The sequence below is a fragment of the Bos javanicus genome, chromosome 12, assembly GCF_032452875.1.
Source record: "Bos javanicus breed banteng chromosome 12, ARS-OSU_banteng_1.0, whole genome shotgun sequence".
Classification (NCBI taxonomy): Eukaryota; Metazoa; Chordata; class Mammalia; order Artiodactyla; family Bovidae; genus Bos; species Bos javanicus.
The window spans coordinates 79,286,627-79,303,738 of NC_083879.1; the positions used below are offsets into that span (position 1 = coordinate 79,286,627).

Sequence of the window (17,112 nt, forward strand, 5' to 3'; positions counted from 1 at the left end):
AAGGTCCTTTAGCATCTCGCCCGAGGATCCTGCTCTGCAGATGGCCAGCGGTGGTCCTGCAGAGCCCGTGTCTCCTGCAGCTCCATCACCACTTTGTACATTCCCACGAGCTCACCAGAGCTGACCTTTCCGCTGTCTCCAGGACAGGCCTGTTTGCACAGCTGATTCTTTGCGTTAGGCCCCTGTCTCCTAACCCAGCGACCAGGCAGGTTCCCGGTCATCCCCAGCTGAAGGGAGTCCCTCCTTTCTGCTGCTTCTCGCTTTTACACGCCCGTGGTTTAGGCTTGAGCCAGTGTGCTGTCATTTTTAATTGACCCCATTTGACTGTGAGCCCACAGAAGACTCAGGGCCTGCATCTTATGTAATCCCACATGGAGCCCACTGTACAGAACAGACACAAAAAATGGTCCAGTACATGAAGGGGAAGACCGAGATGGGAGTTCTGGAAACTGGGAAACGTGAGTTAGCACTTTCTGTTGACTTAGTTGCATAGTAATATTTAACATGCAGTAGGTCTCAGCCTGTATGAGGCATAGAATGAAACGGAGATAACTAGTGACACAGGTGAGGAAATGCAGAACGGCTAAATTCTCAGCCGCGTTTTCCCTGCAAGTCCGACAGGAACTTACTAGACGAGGTAACGTGTAAGATTGAGGAATCGGCCAAGGCCTCTTCTCCTGATGGAAGCTGTCTGGGACCACTCCGCACAGATGAAGCACTTGGCATCTTTTCCACACAGCACTCCCCGCCTCCCAGAGCATGCTGCGTTCAGCATCTCTGCTGGGCGCTGTGTCCCACGGGACTGGCCGAGAAAAAGGAAAACAGATCATTGACTGCTGCGTCTGTAGCTTCTAGTAGCCGTGCCCCCGACGGAGTAGGCACTCACTAAATGTTCGTCACACTGAGTAGAGTTAGTCCTTAGTGTCTGCTTTAGCTTTCCAGTGTGGATAAGTAAACATTTGACTTTGGGGTTTCCCTGATCCTTTTTAAAAATCCTATGAAAGTAGTTTCCTTCATACTGTGTCATTTCTGGCATGGGTGCATTTTGAAGCTACAAAAGGGATTAAATTTAATAGCAGTTTCAGAGGATAAGACAGTATCAGAGTCACAAAACATTGCCTTTGATTTTAGCATTTTAGACTCAAAACGGTCCAGATTCTGGTTTTTGGAAAATTATGTGGATGTCGTAGAATTCCGTTAACAACAGCAACAAAAAAGAACTGTGTGTCTGGGTGTATTATAGACAAATTATAAAACGAGTAAAAAGCAGAAAAATCATCTACACTGGGCTCCCCCCAGTTCTCTCTGCTGAAGTGTTGCAAAGATGAGATGATACTGTGCATACTGTTTTGTTCCCAGCCTTTAACTTCCTGTGTTCATTTCTCAGGAGCTGTTGAAATCTAGAGTGCCAGTTGGTTTACAGTATGAAGCCCTTTTTAATGAGAGTATCATGTTTAATCATTAATTTTTATTAATTTTTAGAGTAAATGAATCAACACATTATGACCTAGCCTTGACAGATGTACATTTTAAACCTGGTCAGATTCGAAGGCATTTTATTGAAGTTCCTGAGGGTGCAACATGGGCTGGTAAGTAAAATTAAAGTCTGTCTTGCCCATTTGTCTTTTTTTGTTTTTTGTTTTTCTTTTTTTTTTGCTTTTTTCTTTAACTGGAGGATAATTGCATTACAATGTTGTGTTGGTTTCTGCCATACAACAGCGTGAATCAGTCAGGACACATGTCCCCTCCCTCTTGAAACTCCCTCCCACCACCTGCCCCCCCATCTGTATGTGGATTCTGAAGGCCAGAGCAGATAAACCAAGGGGGAGAGATTAGGAAAACTTATCAGTGAAGTTGAATAGAGGGAAACTAATGGAACTTTGGCATGGTAACAAACAGAGGTTTCTAAAAGTAAAGTCCTCTTTATCAGGGACTGATTGGCTTTTAGCTAAAGTAAGAGAAAAGGCTGAACTTAGCAACAGAGGAGGAAGAGATTTTTAAAATACCCCAGCTAGGATAATTGTGTGTCCATCTGTGGACCGCTTCTGTTTCATGTTCTTTGTAGCATAGCGGTTGCTCACTTAAATCCTGATTTGTTTATTTTCCATAGCTAACTTTCCTACCCTCTCATCTTAATTAATATTCTGTCAATTCATTGTTTTTAAGGAAATACGCAGGTTTCACTTGAATGTTGCGTTTTATTCTTGATAGCTGATTCCCCTAATGTAGGCGTAGGCCTTACGGAATTTGTGTCCATTTGAAACCTGAGTGACAGTGTTGCCTCTTGCCTTCTCGCCTCAGAGGTCACCGTGTGCTCCTGTTCTTCTGAGGTGTCTGCCAAGTTCGTCCTCCACGCAGTGCAGCTTGTGAAGCAGAGAGCGTACAGAAGTCACGAATTCTACAAATTTTGTTCCCTTCCAGAGAAGGGAACGCTCACTGAAGCTTTTCCAGTCTTAGTAAGTTTTAATTAACAGTCTGAAATCCTAAAACTGTTTTCCATTTGTCTTTCGTGTGAGCTGTTGTTACTCAGTCGCTAAGTCGTGTCCAATTCTTTGTGACTGCAAGGACTGTAGCCCAGCAGGCTCCTATTTCAATGGGATTTCCCAGGCAAGAATACTGGAGTGGGTTGCCACACCCTCCTCCAGGGCCTCTTCCCAACCCAGGGATTGAACCCAAGTCTCCTCCTTGGCAGACAAGCAGGATTCTTGACCACTGAGCCACCTGAAAGCCCTTGGTGTGACCTAAGACTTAAGTATTTTGATTTGATTTGGTAGTTTGCATTCAGAGCACTCTGGGCCTGTGTGTTTTATTAATGCTGAGTAATGTCAGAAGATAGGTCATCTTACTAAGGCACTTAAGACCAAGTGAGGTAAATACTAATCTCTCTAACTCTTAAATAATTTAGTCAAAAGAAAGTTCTGGTATGCTAGATGCTGGCACTTGACAAAGTGGACCCTGGTTGAGATTGTTTTCTCATTGTATGGTAGACTATTTCCATATTTAAGACTTTTTTATTTACTTCAGTCATTTTATTACTGCCCTGTTGTTAAGAATCCATGAGGTTAATTTGCTCTATAGGTGAAAACTGCCACTCCTTCCTACAAATTACTTCAGTGTTGCAGATTTCCACACTTAACCTATAGTGTGAGAAATGGGGGCTTCCTTCTAGAAGGGGAATACACTGGTGACCTTCTTCAAACTTGCTACCTAGTGTTTTCAGTTGGATCCCTTATCTTTATCTCTTCTCAGAAGATAAGTGATGAGAAGATAAACTTTCACTTGTGTTCTTGTATGTGTTCACTTCAGTCGCACAGTCGTGCCTGACTCTTTGCAACCCCATAAATTGCAGCATGCCAGGCCTCCCTGTCCATCACCAACTCAGTAATATGATTCATCTTTAAACTTTCTAGTGCAAAGAATGTTCAAACTACCACACAATCGCACTCATCTAACATTGCTAGCAAAGTAATGCTCAAAATTCTCCAAGCCAGGCTTCAACAGTATGTGAACCACGAACTTCCAGATGCTCACACTGGATTTAGAAAAGGCAGAGAAACCAGAGATCAAATTGCCAGTATCTGTTGGATCATGGAAAAAGCAAGAGAGTTCCAGAAAAACATCTATTTCTGCTTTATTGACTACACCAAAGCCTTTGACTGTGTGGATCACAACAAACTGGAAAATTCTTCAAGAGATGGGAATACCAGACCACCCTACCTGCCTCTTGAGAAATCTGTATGCAGGTCAAGAAGCAACAGTTAGAACCAGACGTGGAACAACAGACTTGGTTCCAAATTGGGAACGGAGTACGTCAAGGCTGTATATTGTCACCCTGCTTATTTAACTTATATGCAGAGTACATCATGAGAAACACTGGGCTGGAGGAAGCACAAGCTGGAATCAAGATTGCCGGGAGGAATATCAATAACCTCAGATATGCAGATGACACCACGCTTATGGCAGAAAGCAAAGCAGAACTAAAGAGTGTCTTGATGAACATGAAAGAGGAGAGTGAAACGGTTGGCTTAAAACTCAACATTCAGAAAACTAAGATCATGGCATCTGGTCCAGTCACTTCATGGCAAATGGGAAACAATGGAAACAGTGAGACTTTATTTTCTTGGGCTCCAGAATCATTGCAGATGATGACTGCAGCCATGAAATTAAAAGACGCTTGCTCCTTGGAAGAAAAGCTTTGATCAACCTAGACAGCATATTAAAAAGCAGAAACATAACTTTGCCAACAAAGATTCATCTAGTCAAAGCTATGGTTTTTCCAGCAGTCATGTATGGATGTGAGAGTCGGACCATAAAGAAAGCTGAGCGCCGAAGAATTGATGCTTTTGAACTGTGGTGCTGGAAAAGACTCTTGAGAGTCCCTTGGACTGCAAGGAGATCCAACCAGTCAATCCTAAAGGAAATCAACCTGAATATTCATTGAAAGGACTGATGCTGAAGCTGAAACTCCAATACTTTGGCCACCTGATGTGAAGAACTGACTCATTGGAAAAGACCCTGATGCTGGGAAAAATTGAGGGCAGGAGGAGAAGGGGACAACAGAGGATGAGATGGTTGGATGGCATCACTGACTCGATGGACTTGAGTTTGAGCAAGCTCAGGGAGTTGGTGATAAACAGGGAAGCCTGGTGTGCTGCAGTCCATGGGGTCACAAAGAGTCAGACATGACTGAGAGACTGAACTGAGTACACTGATTACTAGAAAATTGAAAACTCAGTATCCAAGGAACAGCTTTTGTTTCTGATTTTTTTAATAAAAAGAAAGAAGGGAGGGACCATAATTTCATTTGACCATGGTTGCCAGGCAGCTCTGAGCCCAAGACTACTACCTGTGACTACTGAAAATTCCTACACAGCTGTCATACCCCTTCTCTTGCCATCGTTCTTAATGATTTTTCCTTTGGTCCTGTTTTTATTCTGGTTGTTTTCACTGTTAATTTATTATATGTACTTGGAAACCGTCTCAGATCTCTTACAACAAGCAGTTTAGGATTATGGGTAGATAACTGTGTATTTAAATACCTGTGTTCTGTCTCTGCAGCTGATTTGGGTAACTCCAGGCGTAGCTAAAATCCCATGGATGGAGGAGCCTGGTGGGCTGCAGTCCATGGGGTCGCTGCAGTCCATGGGGTCGCTACAGTTGAACACGACTGAGCGACTTCACTTTCACTTTTCACTTTCATTCACTGAAGGAAATGGCAACCCACTCCAGTGTTCTTGCCTGAAGAATCCCAGGGACGGGAAGCCTGGTGGGCTGCCGTCTATGGGGTTGCACAGAGTTGGACATGACTGAAGCGACTTAGCAGCAGCAGCAGGCGTAGCTAATAACAAGATTCTTGGAGTTTTCTCTCTGTGCAAATCTGTTTGTATTTTGTGATTCACACATTTACGGTATGTTTCATTTTTCTCTGTAGGGTGGGAAAGCAATCGAGTTTTGCATTGCTCGCTGGTGGGCAAGTCTCAGCGATGTCAACATTGACTACACTGTTTCTTTCCATGGGATTGTATGTACTGCTCCACAGTTAAACATTGTAAGTTCACCTTTCCATCATTTTCAAGGTCATTTATGCATGTCACTGTGAAATAATGTCGATGGTTAGATTTAAATTTTAATGGGGACATTACCTATGTTCAGGAAATAGCAATAGTCTTTTTTAGTGGGTGCTTACAAACTTTGACACATTTATTTGAGGTTTAAGTATTTTAAAATGTAGTTCATTTTCAGTAAGTTGGAGAAACTAATTTGATAAATATCCTTCGTAGCATGCATCAGAAGGAATCAACCGTTTTGACGTGCAGTCCTCCTTGAAGTATGAAGACCTGGCTCCCTGCATAACTCTGAAGAGCTGGGTGCAAACACTGCGGTATCTTACATGCTTCAGGGCGACAGTGTTGGGTTTCAAGGGGGTGGGAGGGCCCTCTGCGCTCCTTGGAAAGGGTCTTTTTTTGCCTTAAGTCACATGAAGGCTGGAGATGAAAATTCACTGCATGACTTTCCAGCCTAGAAAACTGGACAGGTCTCTGGGGAGACCTTACGTGACATGCACCTGGAGTCCTCTGGGGCACCTGACAGGACCCACCCTGTGACGAGGGCAGGACTGTCTGCGTTCAGACCTGTCCTTCAGCCCCATTAAGGATCATCACGCTAGTACCAGGATCTGATTACATTAGGACTCTTAGTTGGTAGTTGAAAATGTTTTTATCATGAAAAGGGTGTTACCTTTTTAATGCTGCAGAGTTTTAACTTTGTGTGTTTCTGTGGTTTGGTCAATAAAGAATTATGTAAGTTAATGATTAAAGTGTTATAAAATACACTGGGAAGGATAGTGTCCAGGAATGCTCGTTTATCAGTTATTGTGATTTGCCATAGTTTTCGCTGCTTATAGTTTTTTCTCATTGAAATGAACCTTTGACTCTTATGCAATTGTCTGATTACAGCCCACTGAGTGCAAAAACAAAACCTTTAGGATCGAGAGATGTTTTGCCAAATAATCGTCAACTTTATGAGATGATCCTGACTTACAACTTTCATCAAGTAAGTGTTTGTGTGATCAGGTATACCCTTGCAACAAATTTCTGTGTTTTTATAAATCATAAAAAAGGGAAGGACAGTGTGTTCAATGGGGGTGTGTGTGTATACATACATATATATGAAATAGAATCAAATAAATAACACTGGCTAGTTTAGAGTTATTCTTTGGGAAATTATGATATATAATGATGTAAGCACCATTCAGATCTGAAGTCACAACTTCTTACTTCGTGGCGACCTGACCTTTGAGTCTTAGTTGTCGTCACTGACATCTGTCCTCCGGTACCTGTCCTCTGGTTCAGTGTCTTGTCGAAGCCAGCTGTCTTCTGATTAGGAAACTGGGCCTCTTTGCTCTCTGTGTTGACACAGTGAGACGTCAGAATGGCTCCTTGGTTGAATGGGTGGTAAAGGTAGTTGAGATGAGCATAAATGTCAGATCGAAGTTTATGGAGAATCAGTAAGATTTTAGTAAAACTCTTATTGAAGCATAATATGAGCTACCGCTGGGGAGAGGTTTGATACTGGTGGATTGTCTTAATTTCAACCTTATAAATATATTTGTTTTATTAAAAACCAATGAATTAAGCATCCTAAAGAATACATATTGCTTTATAAATGAATGCAGTTACCTAGGTTTGTGTTTTTTAAACCTTGTAAAGGAGAAATACGTTTTTTTAGTCCCTAAATACTGAGTGTTCTGCATTTTTAAGCTTGGTTACCTCAATAAAAGGTGTTTAATACTTTTAATGTAAGTTTCATCGATAACAGTATTACAGATCTGTGTTAGAAATCATATAAACCATTTCAAGTGATCATTCTTTTTTTTTTTTTTTTTTTTTTTACAGCCCAAAAGCGGGGAAGTGACCCCCAGCTGCCCGCTGCTCTGTGAGTTATTGTATGAGTCGGAATTCGACAGTCAGCTCTGGATCATATTTGACCAGAACAAGAGACAGATGGGCTCCGGCGACGCGTATCCTCATCAGGTAGGAAGTGGGCAGTGATTTTTAGAATTCACAGAAGCCGTTTCCTGAGCCAGTGAAGCCCGGATTCTTGCTCTGGTGACGTCCCTGCTTTGTGATGCGTGTTCAGTGCTTGACACGAGGCTGGCAGCTCCTCTGTCTGCTGCAGCTGCACAGCTGCACCTTTGGGCTCCGTCTGGCTTTGGGTCAAGAGGGGCCCAGAAGGACGCTCACGGACACCGGCTGGCAGAGCCTTTCATTATTCTCCTTCCGACCCTGTGCTCACTGCCATCTGAATGCTGAGAGCAAACCATCAGGATACCTGAGCACCGAAAAGTGGTCCCAGGTCTGAACTGGATCTGAGCACCTGTCCTCAGGTTATTAGAACTCTGAGATGTGTTCCTTGTCGGCGGGCTGAGTACTGATCACTGACTGTCCGCCAGGCGCTGTGCCTGGCACTGTCGTTTGGAAGGAAAACAGTCTCTTAATCCTAGCATTTATAAGAATTTTATCCCTGATTGAAATGTTATGACCAAGAAATTACATACTTCCTGTAACATTAATAATTCAGTGCTAAATAGTAAAAATAACCTCTGTAGGGTTTCAGTCACTTAAGGAATGGTTTCCATTCTCATCACGGCGAGGCCAGGCACGTGTCCCGAGTGCGGATGGGTTACTGTTGCAGCCGCTCCTGTGGTTGCTTTAGTCTCAGAAGAACCTGTTGGTACAGAGAGGACAGTGTTCCATCCTCTTGAGCAGCTTGACTGGATGGAGCACAGTGCTGAGTAGATTCATATTCCTTCATGTCCACGGGCTCCCGTTTCTGCTGTCTGCAGTAAGCGGGGTGGCGTGTTGGATGTAATCCAAAGGTTACCAGTCGTGTGTATGGAAACAAGCGTCTGTGTCTGTCTGCGATATTACACAGCACCTCAGTTTCGCTCATTCTCGTGTTGTTTTATACGTGCCTATCAAGACCCATGAACAGGGAGGTCATTGCCTTTGAGTGGAGACGGAGTCAGCTGAGAGTGTAGGAGTAGCCTGTTGTTGTAGGAGGCACAGGGCTCCAGAGCCAGAGCCGCCTTCAGCTCCCTGATTCTCTACTCTGCACGTGACCCGGCCAGGTCACGTGACGACTCTGGCCCTCAGCCTTGCTCACCTGCACAGTCGGGATGTTGTGCCCGTGTAAATGTGTGCGTCGTAACGTGCCCTGTGCGTCGCACACTGAGCGCTGTGTAAGGGGGCGTCTACTGTCTGTCCCCTAGGTGATGGCTTTCGTTCATGTGGCTCAACTTCACTCTTCCCAAATACTTTTCTTTTGCAGTATTCCTTGAAACTGGAGAAAGGAGATTACACAATTCGACTGCAGATCCGTCACGAGCAAATCAGTGATCTGGAACGTCTGAAAGATCTCCCATTCATTGTTTCTCATAGGTTGTCTAATACCCTGAGCTTAGATATCCATGAGAATCATAGCCTTGCACTTCTAGGAAAGAAGAAATCAAGTAACTTGACGTTACCCCCCAAATACAACCAGCCGTTCTTTGTCACTTCCTTACCCGATGACAAGTAAGTGATAACATGACTTGCTTTCAGTGTCTGTCTGATTCTCTGTGGTCTTTAAAGTGCTAGTTTATTGCCTGAGGCTACACTTAGACTGCGTTGTCATGCCCCTTTAGAGATAAGTTATTTCTCCCTTTGGCTTTTGAAATCTTAGCTAAGGGAATCATTTCAGGATGCAGTTGTTGTGATGTTTTTCCCCCTAATTACCCTTGTGAAACTTTCTCTTTTGTTCCTTTTCTCCTCTTTTGAATCTTCTGATTAGAATACCTAAAGGGGCCGGACCTGGGTGCTACCTCACAGGATCCTTAACGTTGTCAAAGACTGAACTTGGAAAGAAAGCTGTAAGTAGTTTTTTTGTTTTTTTGTTTTTTTTTAAATTGAAATTGCCTGTTCTAAAATTTCCTTTTCTTTAAAAATGGAAATTAATTCCACATTACAGTAAAAGAGAAGATCTCTCTGGAAAATGAAATTTAATAGTTTTTTTCCCAAGTTATTAGTAAAGGTTAATTAATGTTTGGTTGTATTTTTATATATTTAGTATTCTTTTTTCCCAAGTCTAAGTTCTTGGGCCTTGAACCTGTCCTGTCTTGCACGGTTACTGTACTTGAACTTCCCATGAAATACATAGATCCAGATTAAACTTGTCTTAAGTGAATGGGATGTTTAAAATTAGAGAATTTATTGAGTTTTAAGAATGTAGTATTGTGGATACAGGGAAAAAATCAGATCTTCTTGGGTGACTTCTAAAAACCAGTCAGAACAATTATTGCTAGTAAGCAGTAATTTTCACTTGCACAGGTCTTTCTCTTATGGGAATTTTGTGTAATTGTAGAGAGAACTGCAAGATTCTTCTTTTGGTGTTGTAGTTTCAAAATTGCGCCTCTTGTTAAAAACATATCTGGTTGTTATATTTTAGAGGTAAATGTTGGGTTTGATGGTATCTGTTTTGCTTTCCATCTGTTTTCATTACAGATTTATTGTGAGAACAGTGTTTATTATATGGGTATATTTCCTTTTGTCCTAAAGTCATTTCATCTCCATGCCAATAAAAGTTGTCGTTCTTAACAATTTTACATTTCTCTTCAGCTTTAGTTCTTACAAAGTAAATCTACCACTTAATTCTGGAATTTATGAGTGCTGTTATCAAAATGAATAGATCTCAAACATCTTAACAAGTATGCTCATTGATTTTTTAACCACTGTTGAACCAAAGATGGTTTATTTGCTAACAGAGAAGTGTCATCAGTTGTGACTTTTGTCCTTAGGAGTTGTTTTCCCTAACATTCCTTGAGTCTTACTTCAGTTCATACTATTTGCTTATGTGTACTTTAGTGTAAGTTATAAACATTCAGTGTAATGTGCAGTGAATCCGTAGTTTCTGGAATTCATAGATGCACTGATTTTGAGAAGTCCTAGTAGTCTTTTTTAGGGAGATTTCATTTTCCGGTAAGGGAAACATTGCTGCCTCTGCTCTGGGGCCTCACCAGCGAGGCTTCTCATCCAGACAACTCTTCTGAAGTGTCCGCTGCCTGTAATGAGTAAGGCAGAAGAGTATTGTGATCGTGGAAGTTCGCTTTTAGCCACTCAGAGCTCTGCTTCCTGGCTGTATTCTTTAAGAGGCCATTGTGAAATTAAATTGTAAGCAGACGGGATTGGCTGTAGTTATTACTTACCAGGGTAGATTTTCTTGAGGAATCCTAAAGCCATAGAGTTAATTGTCATTCGCAGCACATTGTTTATTTCATCTGACCTCAGTCTGGGGCTGCGTTTCTTAAGCTTTGGGCGGTGGCGAAGGTAACTGTGGTCCGTGTTGCTCCTCGCTGATGCTCCCAGTCACCTCGAATGATGCTGTCCTAGCGCCTGGACGTGTGTGCTTGCTGTGATGTCCTTGAAAATCCGGCTCTGAACCGTCAGCTAACTTTTAACGTCTTCAAAACTGTTGTGATAACTGATGGGATTTTGCTTTACAAATTGTTGCAATACATTGACCCTTAGGAATAACATTTTTGAGTGCACTTTTATTCCCAAAAAACACAATTCAAGTGGCGGGATTGCTTTCTTTAAAAACCTGCCATTTTGGTGACAGACCTGACCCTTCTAAGACACATCCAGGTAGAACGGAAGCTGGACGAGAATTAGGCAGAGGTGGTGTCACCATCCTGTGTAGATTTTGCATGTTTTCTTACAGAATGTCCTTCTAACTCCCAGGGGCAGTCTGCAGCAAAACGACAAGGAAAATTTAAAAAGGTACTGATTGTCAGTTCTTTACAAAGATGTCTTAAAGCCTTATTTGCATATTAGTTAAACTTCTTTTTCTGTCACTATTATCTTTTTAAAAAAATCTCTCCCTTAGTTTCCTTTCTTTGAGTTCTGCAGTATAATGCTTTTAGCTTATCAATGTTGACATACTGCTCTCTGAAATGTTGTTTCCTGCCATAAATTTCTTGAAGACCCCTGGTTTATTTGTGTATAGAGAAAATTCTAATACTGTTCATTTCGTACTCTACATATGACCAAGGAATAATACTTGAACTTTTGAATTTCTAAAATCATATAGAGAGATGAATGTGTTGTGTTTTTTTTTTTTTAGCTATATATGACAAAGTTATTTTTAAAGTCTAAAGACATTTCTTAAGTGGGATGATTTGATTAATAAAATATTATTAAAATATTTAAAGTGAAGTGTATTTCCTGCCCTTGCGTCTTCTTAGTTCTAGAAAGGCAGAGACAAAAAGAGCAGCGGGTGTAGCAGGAACAGGAGTTAAGAACTGTTGGCCCCAAATTAAAACTTACACTGAGCACGAGCAGACCTTAAGACCATAACTAGTAAGTGACCTGACCTGCTCCCCTGCTGCTTTTTAAGACAGTCTCTGACTGGCTGCTGGAGCGAAATTTAACTTGAAAAACTCTTCTTCAAGTCTACTTTAGAGAAGAGGACCTGCTGACATCATGCATTGTTGTAGAGATGTATGGCTCAGGCAGTAAGTACTGCAGGGTGAGAGTTAGTGCTTTGAGATAGAAACAAAAGATAATGCTGTTTCTAGTGATCTAGAAAATTCATAGTGATCTGAAAATGGGGATCACCATTTTATAAAAGATCAGTTGTCTTTATTAAAATGACTTCTGAAATTCTGTATTACTATGTAACGGTAAAGACTGTTCAAACAAGATGCACCACAGGGGGATAAAGGAACATTGTCTTCTCTGAAGACCACATTCCTCAGCTGAGGATCTTGACCCATTGGAAGGCCCTGCCGATTCATCCAGTGGAACTTAACCAGCGTTAAAACAAAAACAGAATGAAACGAAGTGTCAATTCATCAGGCTCACAAAACTGTAATTTCATTTTGTGTGTAGCTGATCTTTGATTCATTTTGAAAACATCCTGAATCCTGAAAGCTACTGCTTCAGAGAATGAGGGCAGGCATTCTCTGCCTACTCAAAAGACGGTGCATGTCTCAAAGGCAGAGCGGGTGTTTTCTTCCTGTTGTGTAGTCTGGTTGGTCTTTGGGAGTTTTGGTGAATTTTGTTAGTATTAGATTACTTGAGATAAGAAACTGTCATATGAATAGAAACCTTATTCCTGTGGTTAGGAAGCTTCTAGAGCTGATAGTTGGAGTCACCGCCTCCATTTCTCCCACGTCTTCAGTGCAAGTGCATGGGACACTCTTATTTTAAAAATAATCATTTTTATAGTTTTCTAATCGCATTACAATGATAAAATTATATATATAATTATGTAATATAAATTTATATAAATTATAATTTCATATTATATATTTTATATAAATATATAGTTTATATTTTAATTATATATTATAAAATTTTATATATATATAATTTATCACCTGAACAAAATACCAACTTTTTGTACATAATCTTCAGTGGATTTGTCCTCTGGGTCTCAGTGACTTTTGATTTGAAAATGTATGCTACCCATTTTTAAGTTCATTGTAATGTGAAAGAATATAGTTAACATCATAAATAGCACTCAAATATGATATTAGTTTTTAAAATAGCTATTTTACTTTGTGTGAAGATATTAAAATTTTGAATTTATATTTTCTAAATAATTTAAGAGATAAAGGTACTATGTTTTGAACCAGAATTTAAATGGTGGTGTGTTTTATTGTCCAAAGAATAGTTACTGATTTGGCAGATAGGTTTGATTTTCTAACTGTTGATAAATTCAAACACTGCTGAAATTCTTTGTGAATAGCTGGAGTGATTTTTTTTTCTTTAAAAAAAGGCTTACTATTGTCTGCTGTAGAGAAACTTCTAGCATTTCTGCTCTGAATAGTCTTTTTTGACTGTCTTTTTAAATCATAATCAAGATTTCTTTTGATTTAATGGTATAAAATTATTTCTGTTAAATTGACCCTATACTAAGCCCTTTAGAAGTTGAGTTGTAAAAATGTTTTGACAAAAAGAACAGATGACCATGATAAAATAAATAAAAAATAACTTCTTTTTTTTTGGTTGGGGATTAAAACTGCCATGTCCATAACATTTAATAATAAAAAGTAGTGCTTGTCTTGAACTTTTGTTATGGGACAGTGTTAACATTTATAATTACTAATTTGTTATATATTTAATGTATATAATGCTGATTACCTAATCAAGATCCTTCATCATTAACTTCCCCCGTCTCTTGCATTTTCAGTGTAGTTTATGGTTGCTATTATATATGGTTTTTCTCTATCTATATATAGATCTTTGTTAGAGTTCATTGTTAATCATCAGTTCTGTTTAATGGATTGTTCATTTTAAATTCAACTGTTTTCTCTCTTTACTAAAACATCTTAGCCAATGCCTTACCTGTGGGCCTCAGAGGAGGCATTGCCTCACAACAGAGAGGCTTCCCCTCCTGAAGTTTGTCCCTCTCCCTGCTCAGGCGAGGAGGCGGGGTCCCCAGGGGGACGCACATTCGGTCAGAGGGAGTGCTGGTTGCCCAGTGCCCTCCCCTGGGCAAGTCCAGCACCGCACAGGAGCGTGACTCCAAGGGAGTGGGGCAGAGGTTGGAGTCACTTCCCCCTCGAAGTCTTAGGTGTGCGGCCTCTGCTACACAGATGACACAAAGTGTCTGTCCCTTTAAGAACTTGGTGACGAATTATCGACTCCAGGGTGCCAGCACTTCTGACCTGGCTCCAGCGCAGGCCAGCACCCACCCAGGACAGTGAACCTTGAGGGGTGAGCAGGGTGGTGGCAGGGACCCTCTCCTCTCCCCGGGCTCACATGTCTCTGGAGGCCTTTGTCCACGGGCTCTGGCCCCCTGACCTCAGAGGTTGCGTGGCGCCAGAATGGCCAAGAGTGGATTTCTTAGATTGCTCCCCGTCCGTGGGTTTCTGTGCTTGGAGTGAGTCCTCCTGAAACAGCAGTTGTTGTTTTCTTAGCACTGCTACCCAGTGGCTCCCGTGCTTCCTGTTACAGTACCCCCAGGTAAAGTTTAATTGTGGAAGCTGTCAGAATGGACGTATTTTATGTAGCATTCACACCTCAGAAGCCTGTTTCAGCAAAGATGAAGCCAGTACTGTTTTGTGGCTCAACCCGTGCAGAGTTTTTTCCTGAAATTACGTAATTGGGGCCTTAAAAACGTCAGAAGTGCCATTTGTTTCAATTGCAGCAGCTCCGTTAATGAAAACACATACAAGATTTTAGCGTAGCACCACTTTTACTATAAACCTGAAGATAGAATTTTAGAAGTTGTCTTAATAATGATGTAATTAGGGCCGCTTAGTTATTGGGTCAAAAACAGCAAGTATAACATGGGCTGTCATTGCCCAGACACCGCGTTAACTTTTCTCAAGAGCACATGTACACGTTGATGAAATAGATGCAGATCCAGGTAGTTACATGGGCTCTCGTCAAAGCAGAACTTCTCAGAACCATCTCTACCTGTTTATTTCCCCTTCTCTCCTCGACTCCCTCTCACTCGGCCTTCACTGCCGACCCCCTGCCCTCCTCCCCTGCAGCCACTCCCCCGTCAGTGCCCATGGCCACTGTGCAGCCAGGTTGACAGTTCCCTCTCCCGTCTGATGCCACCTCTCAGGTGGCCTCAAGACGGTCCCCCCGCGATGGAGCGCTGTGGCCCACACCAGGGCCCACTCTCTTCCCTCTCTCTACCCCTGCTGGTCTTGTCCAGCCCCTCGTCTTAAGCACCCCAGCAGACACCATCGGCCCTGCACTCACGGGGCATCCCCGGTCTGTTCATTTCTTCTCTCAGCCGTTCTTCCTTTCCAAGCTGTGTCAGGAAACCTGGGCTTCTTGCCAACTTGTTCCACTCTCTCTCCACTTTCGCCCTCTGTCATCCAGTCTCCAAATATCGTATCAAAGAGTTCTTAAGCGCCAACCAGAATGGTTCATCCATCCAGGATCCAGTGTTAGTCAGCCAAGAGCACAGATCTTTGATCATGCCACTGCCTTGCGCCCGGCTCCTCCTGTTGGGCTCGGAATAACCCCCGTCCTCTCTAACCGTGTCCTGTCAGCTCGGCTCCCTGTGCCACCGCCCGAGTCTCAGCAGCTTGCCCTGCGCTTGGCGCCCCCGCTCAAGTTTCTGCCCTGCTCGTCTTGTCCCTGCAAGTGCTCCTTCCCCGCCTCGTTTTGGTTCTTTAGGTTCATTGCAGTTCTCTCATTTAGGTCACTGAGGCTCCATGAGCTCAGACATCAGCTCCTTAGACTGTCTCTGTTAACAACTTTGTCTACACAGGCTCCCCACCAGCCCCCCTTACCCAGCTGTCACACCGTGCCCTCACCCTGGTCTGTTCTCCTGATACTCTGTGTCGTTACCCAAGTTGTTTATTTACTCACCCGTTACCCCATTTGTTGGCTGTCTTCCCGCAGCGCTGAAGGCCCTTGTCTGCTTTGTTTTAGAGCAATTACCTTGCACGTCTTGGGGTCTCAGTTGAATAAAGAAAGAAATTTCTCTTTAAATTTACTTAGAAAAGAGGATCTTTCCTTTTTTCAATTCTAATTAATTTCCCTCCTCAGAAATAAAATGTGATCGCTCAGTACTTTTTTGTAGTTAATCTTTCACAGAAAACCAAGAATACCAAATACACATACATGGGGAAAAATTTGTCCTTATTTCCTTTGTTTTAAAGGAGATAGTAGAAGCATCATCTCCCTAAAGTTTGGGAGAAAATGACTTTGATCACAGATTGGAACTTGAGATGCATTGTGGCCCTTAGAATCCAAAGTGCAATGTAGTACCGCTCAGGGGCAGCCCGTGTTAACGTGCTGTTGAGCTAGTGAAGATGTCTAAGTAGGCAAAATAATCAGGCGTGTTAATTTAAGACTCTCTCCGCAGGATGTAATCCCTGTTCATTATTACCTGATATCTCCTCCAACAAAGACTAAGAACGGCAGCAAGGAGAAAGAAAAAGACTCGGAAAAAGAGAAAGATCTGAAAGAAGAGTTCACCGAAGCGTTACGAGATCTTAAAATTCAGTGGATGACAAAGTAAGTTCTAAATGGCTTTGAATCTTCCAAGTGTTTACTTCTCTTTTCCCAGCTGCACCAGCCCTTAGTAAATATGCAAAGACTGTATTCAGAAATGTCCACAGTGAATAGGATTGCAGGTGCTTCTAAATTTTTCCTGTAATTCTGTTTATTTTTGAATTCCCCTTTGTAATGAGAGTTTTTACTTTAATCCTATCCTCATTTGCTCTTGGAAGGGAACTTTATTGGCAGGTGCAAAGAAAACCTGTCACCGTTTGCCCACTCTGCGGAGATCATCAGTGTCCCGTCGTTACCTGTCTCTGTGTTTATACACGTAGCAGGTGGGCGGATCCTGGTTTTCCAGTTACAGTTTGGTTATGAGCAAATTTAAAACCACTTTTTCAGGCATCTGGAAATGATCCCGGGAACACGCAGACAATGGAGGAACAGCAGTTGCTGAGGCCAAGTCCTGGGTGAATTTGGTTGAGAGGCAGGGACTCCCTCCTGCTCAGCCCCTGCTTTTGAAGCGGAGGGTCTGCCCGGCCGGGCACCGCTGAGACCCCGAGGCCCTGCCCGCGCTGGGAAGCAGTGACATCACACCCAGTGT

General features: G+C 42.2%; 1 protein-coding gene across 3 annotated transcripts in view; it reads left to right on the forward strand.

The window, feature by feature from the left end:
- Positions 1 to 17,112, forward strand: part of TPP2 (tripeptidyl peptidase 2) — a 58,255-nt gene that overhangs the window by 31,015 nt on the left and 10,128 nt on the right. For 2 of the 3 annotated variants that reach the window (XM_061435325.1, XM_061435323.1), the window contains exons 16-25: positions 1,483 to 1,589; positions 2,302 to 2,456; positions 5,432 to 5,548; positions 5,781 to 5,881; positions 6,456 to 6,552; positions 7,395 to 7,532; positions 8,830 to 9,074; positions 9,331 to 9,409; positions 11,277 to 11,315; positions 16,375 to 16,526. In XM_061435325.1, coding sequence (XP_061291309.1) covers positions 1,483 to 1,589; positions 2,302 to 2,456; positions 5,432 to 5,548; positions 5,781 to 5,881; positions 6,456 to 6,552; positions 7,395 to 7,532; positions 8,830 to 9,074; positions 9,331 to 9,409; positions 11,277 to 11,315; positions 16,375 to 16,526 — 1,230 coding nt within the window. The remainder of the gene's footprint in view (positions 1 to 1,482; positions 1,590 to 2,301; positions 2,457 to 5,431; positions 5,549 to 5,780; positions 5,882 to 6,455; positions 6,553 to 7,394; positions 7,533 to 8,829; positions 9,075 to 9,330; positions 9,410 to 11,276; positions 11,316 to 16,374; positions 16,527 to 17,112) is intronic. The other variant, XM_061435324.1, reaches the window with a different exon arrangement.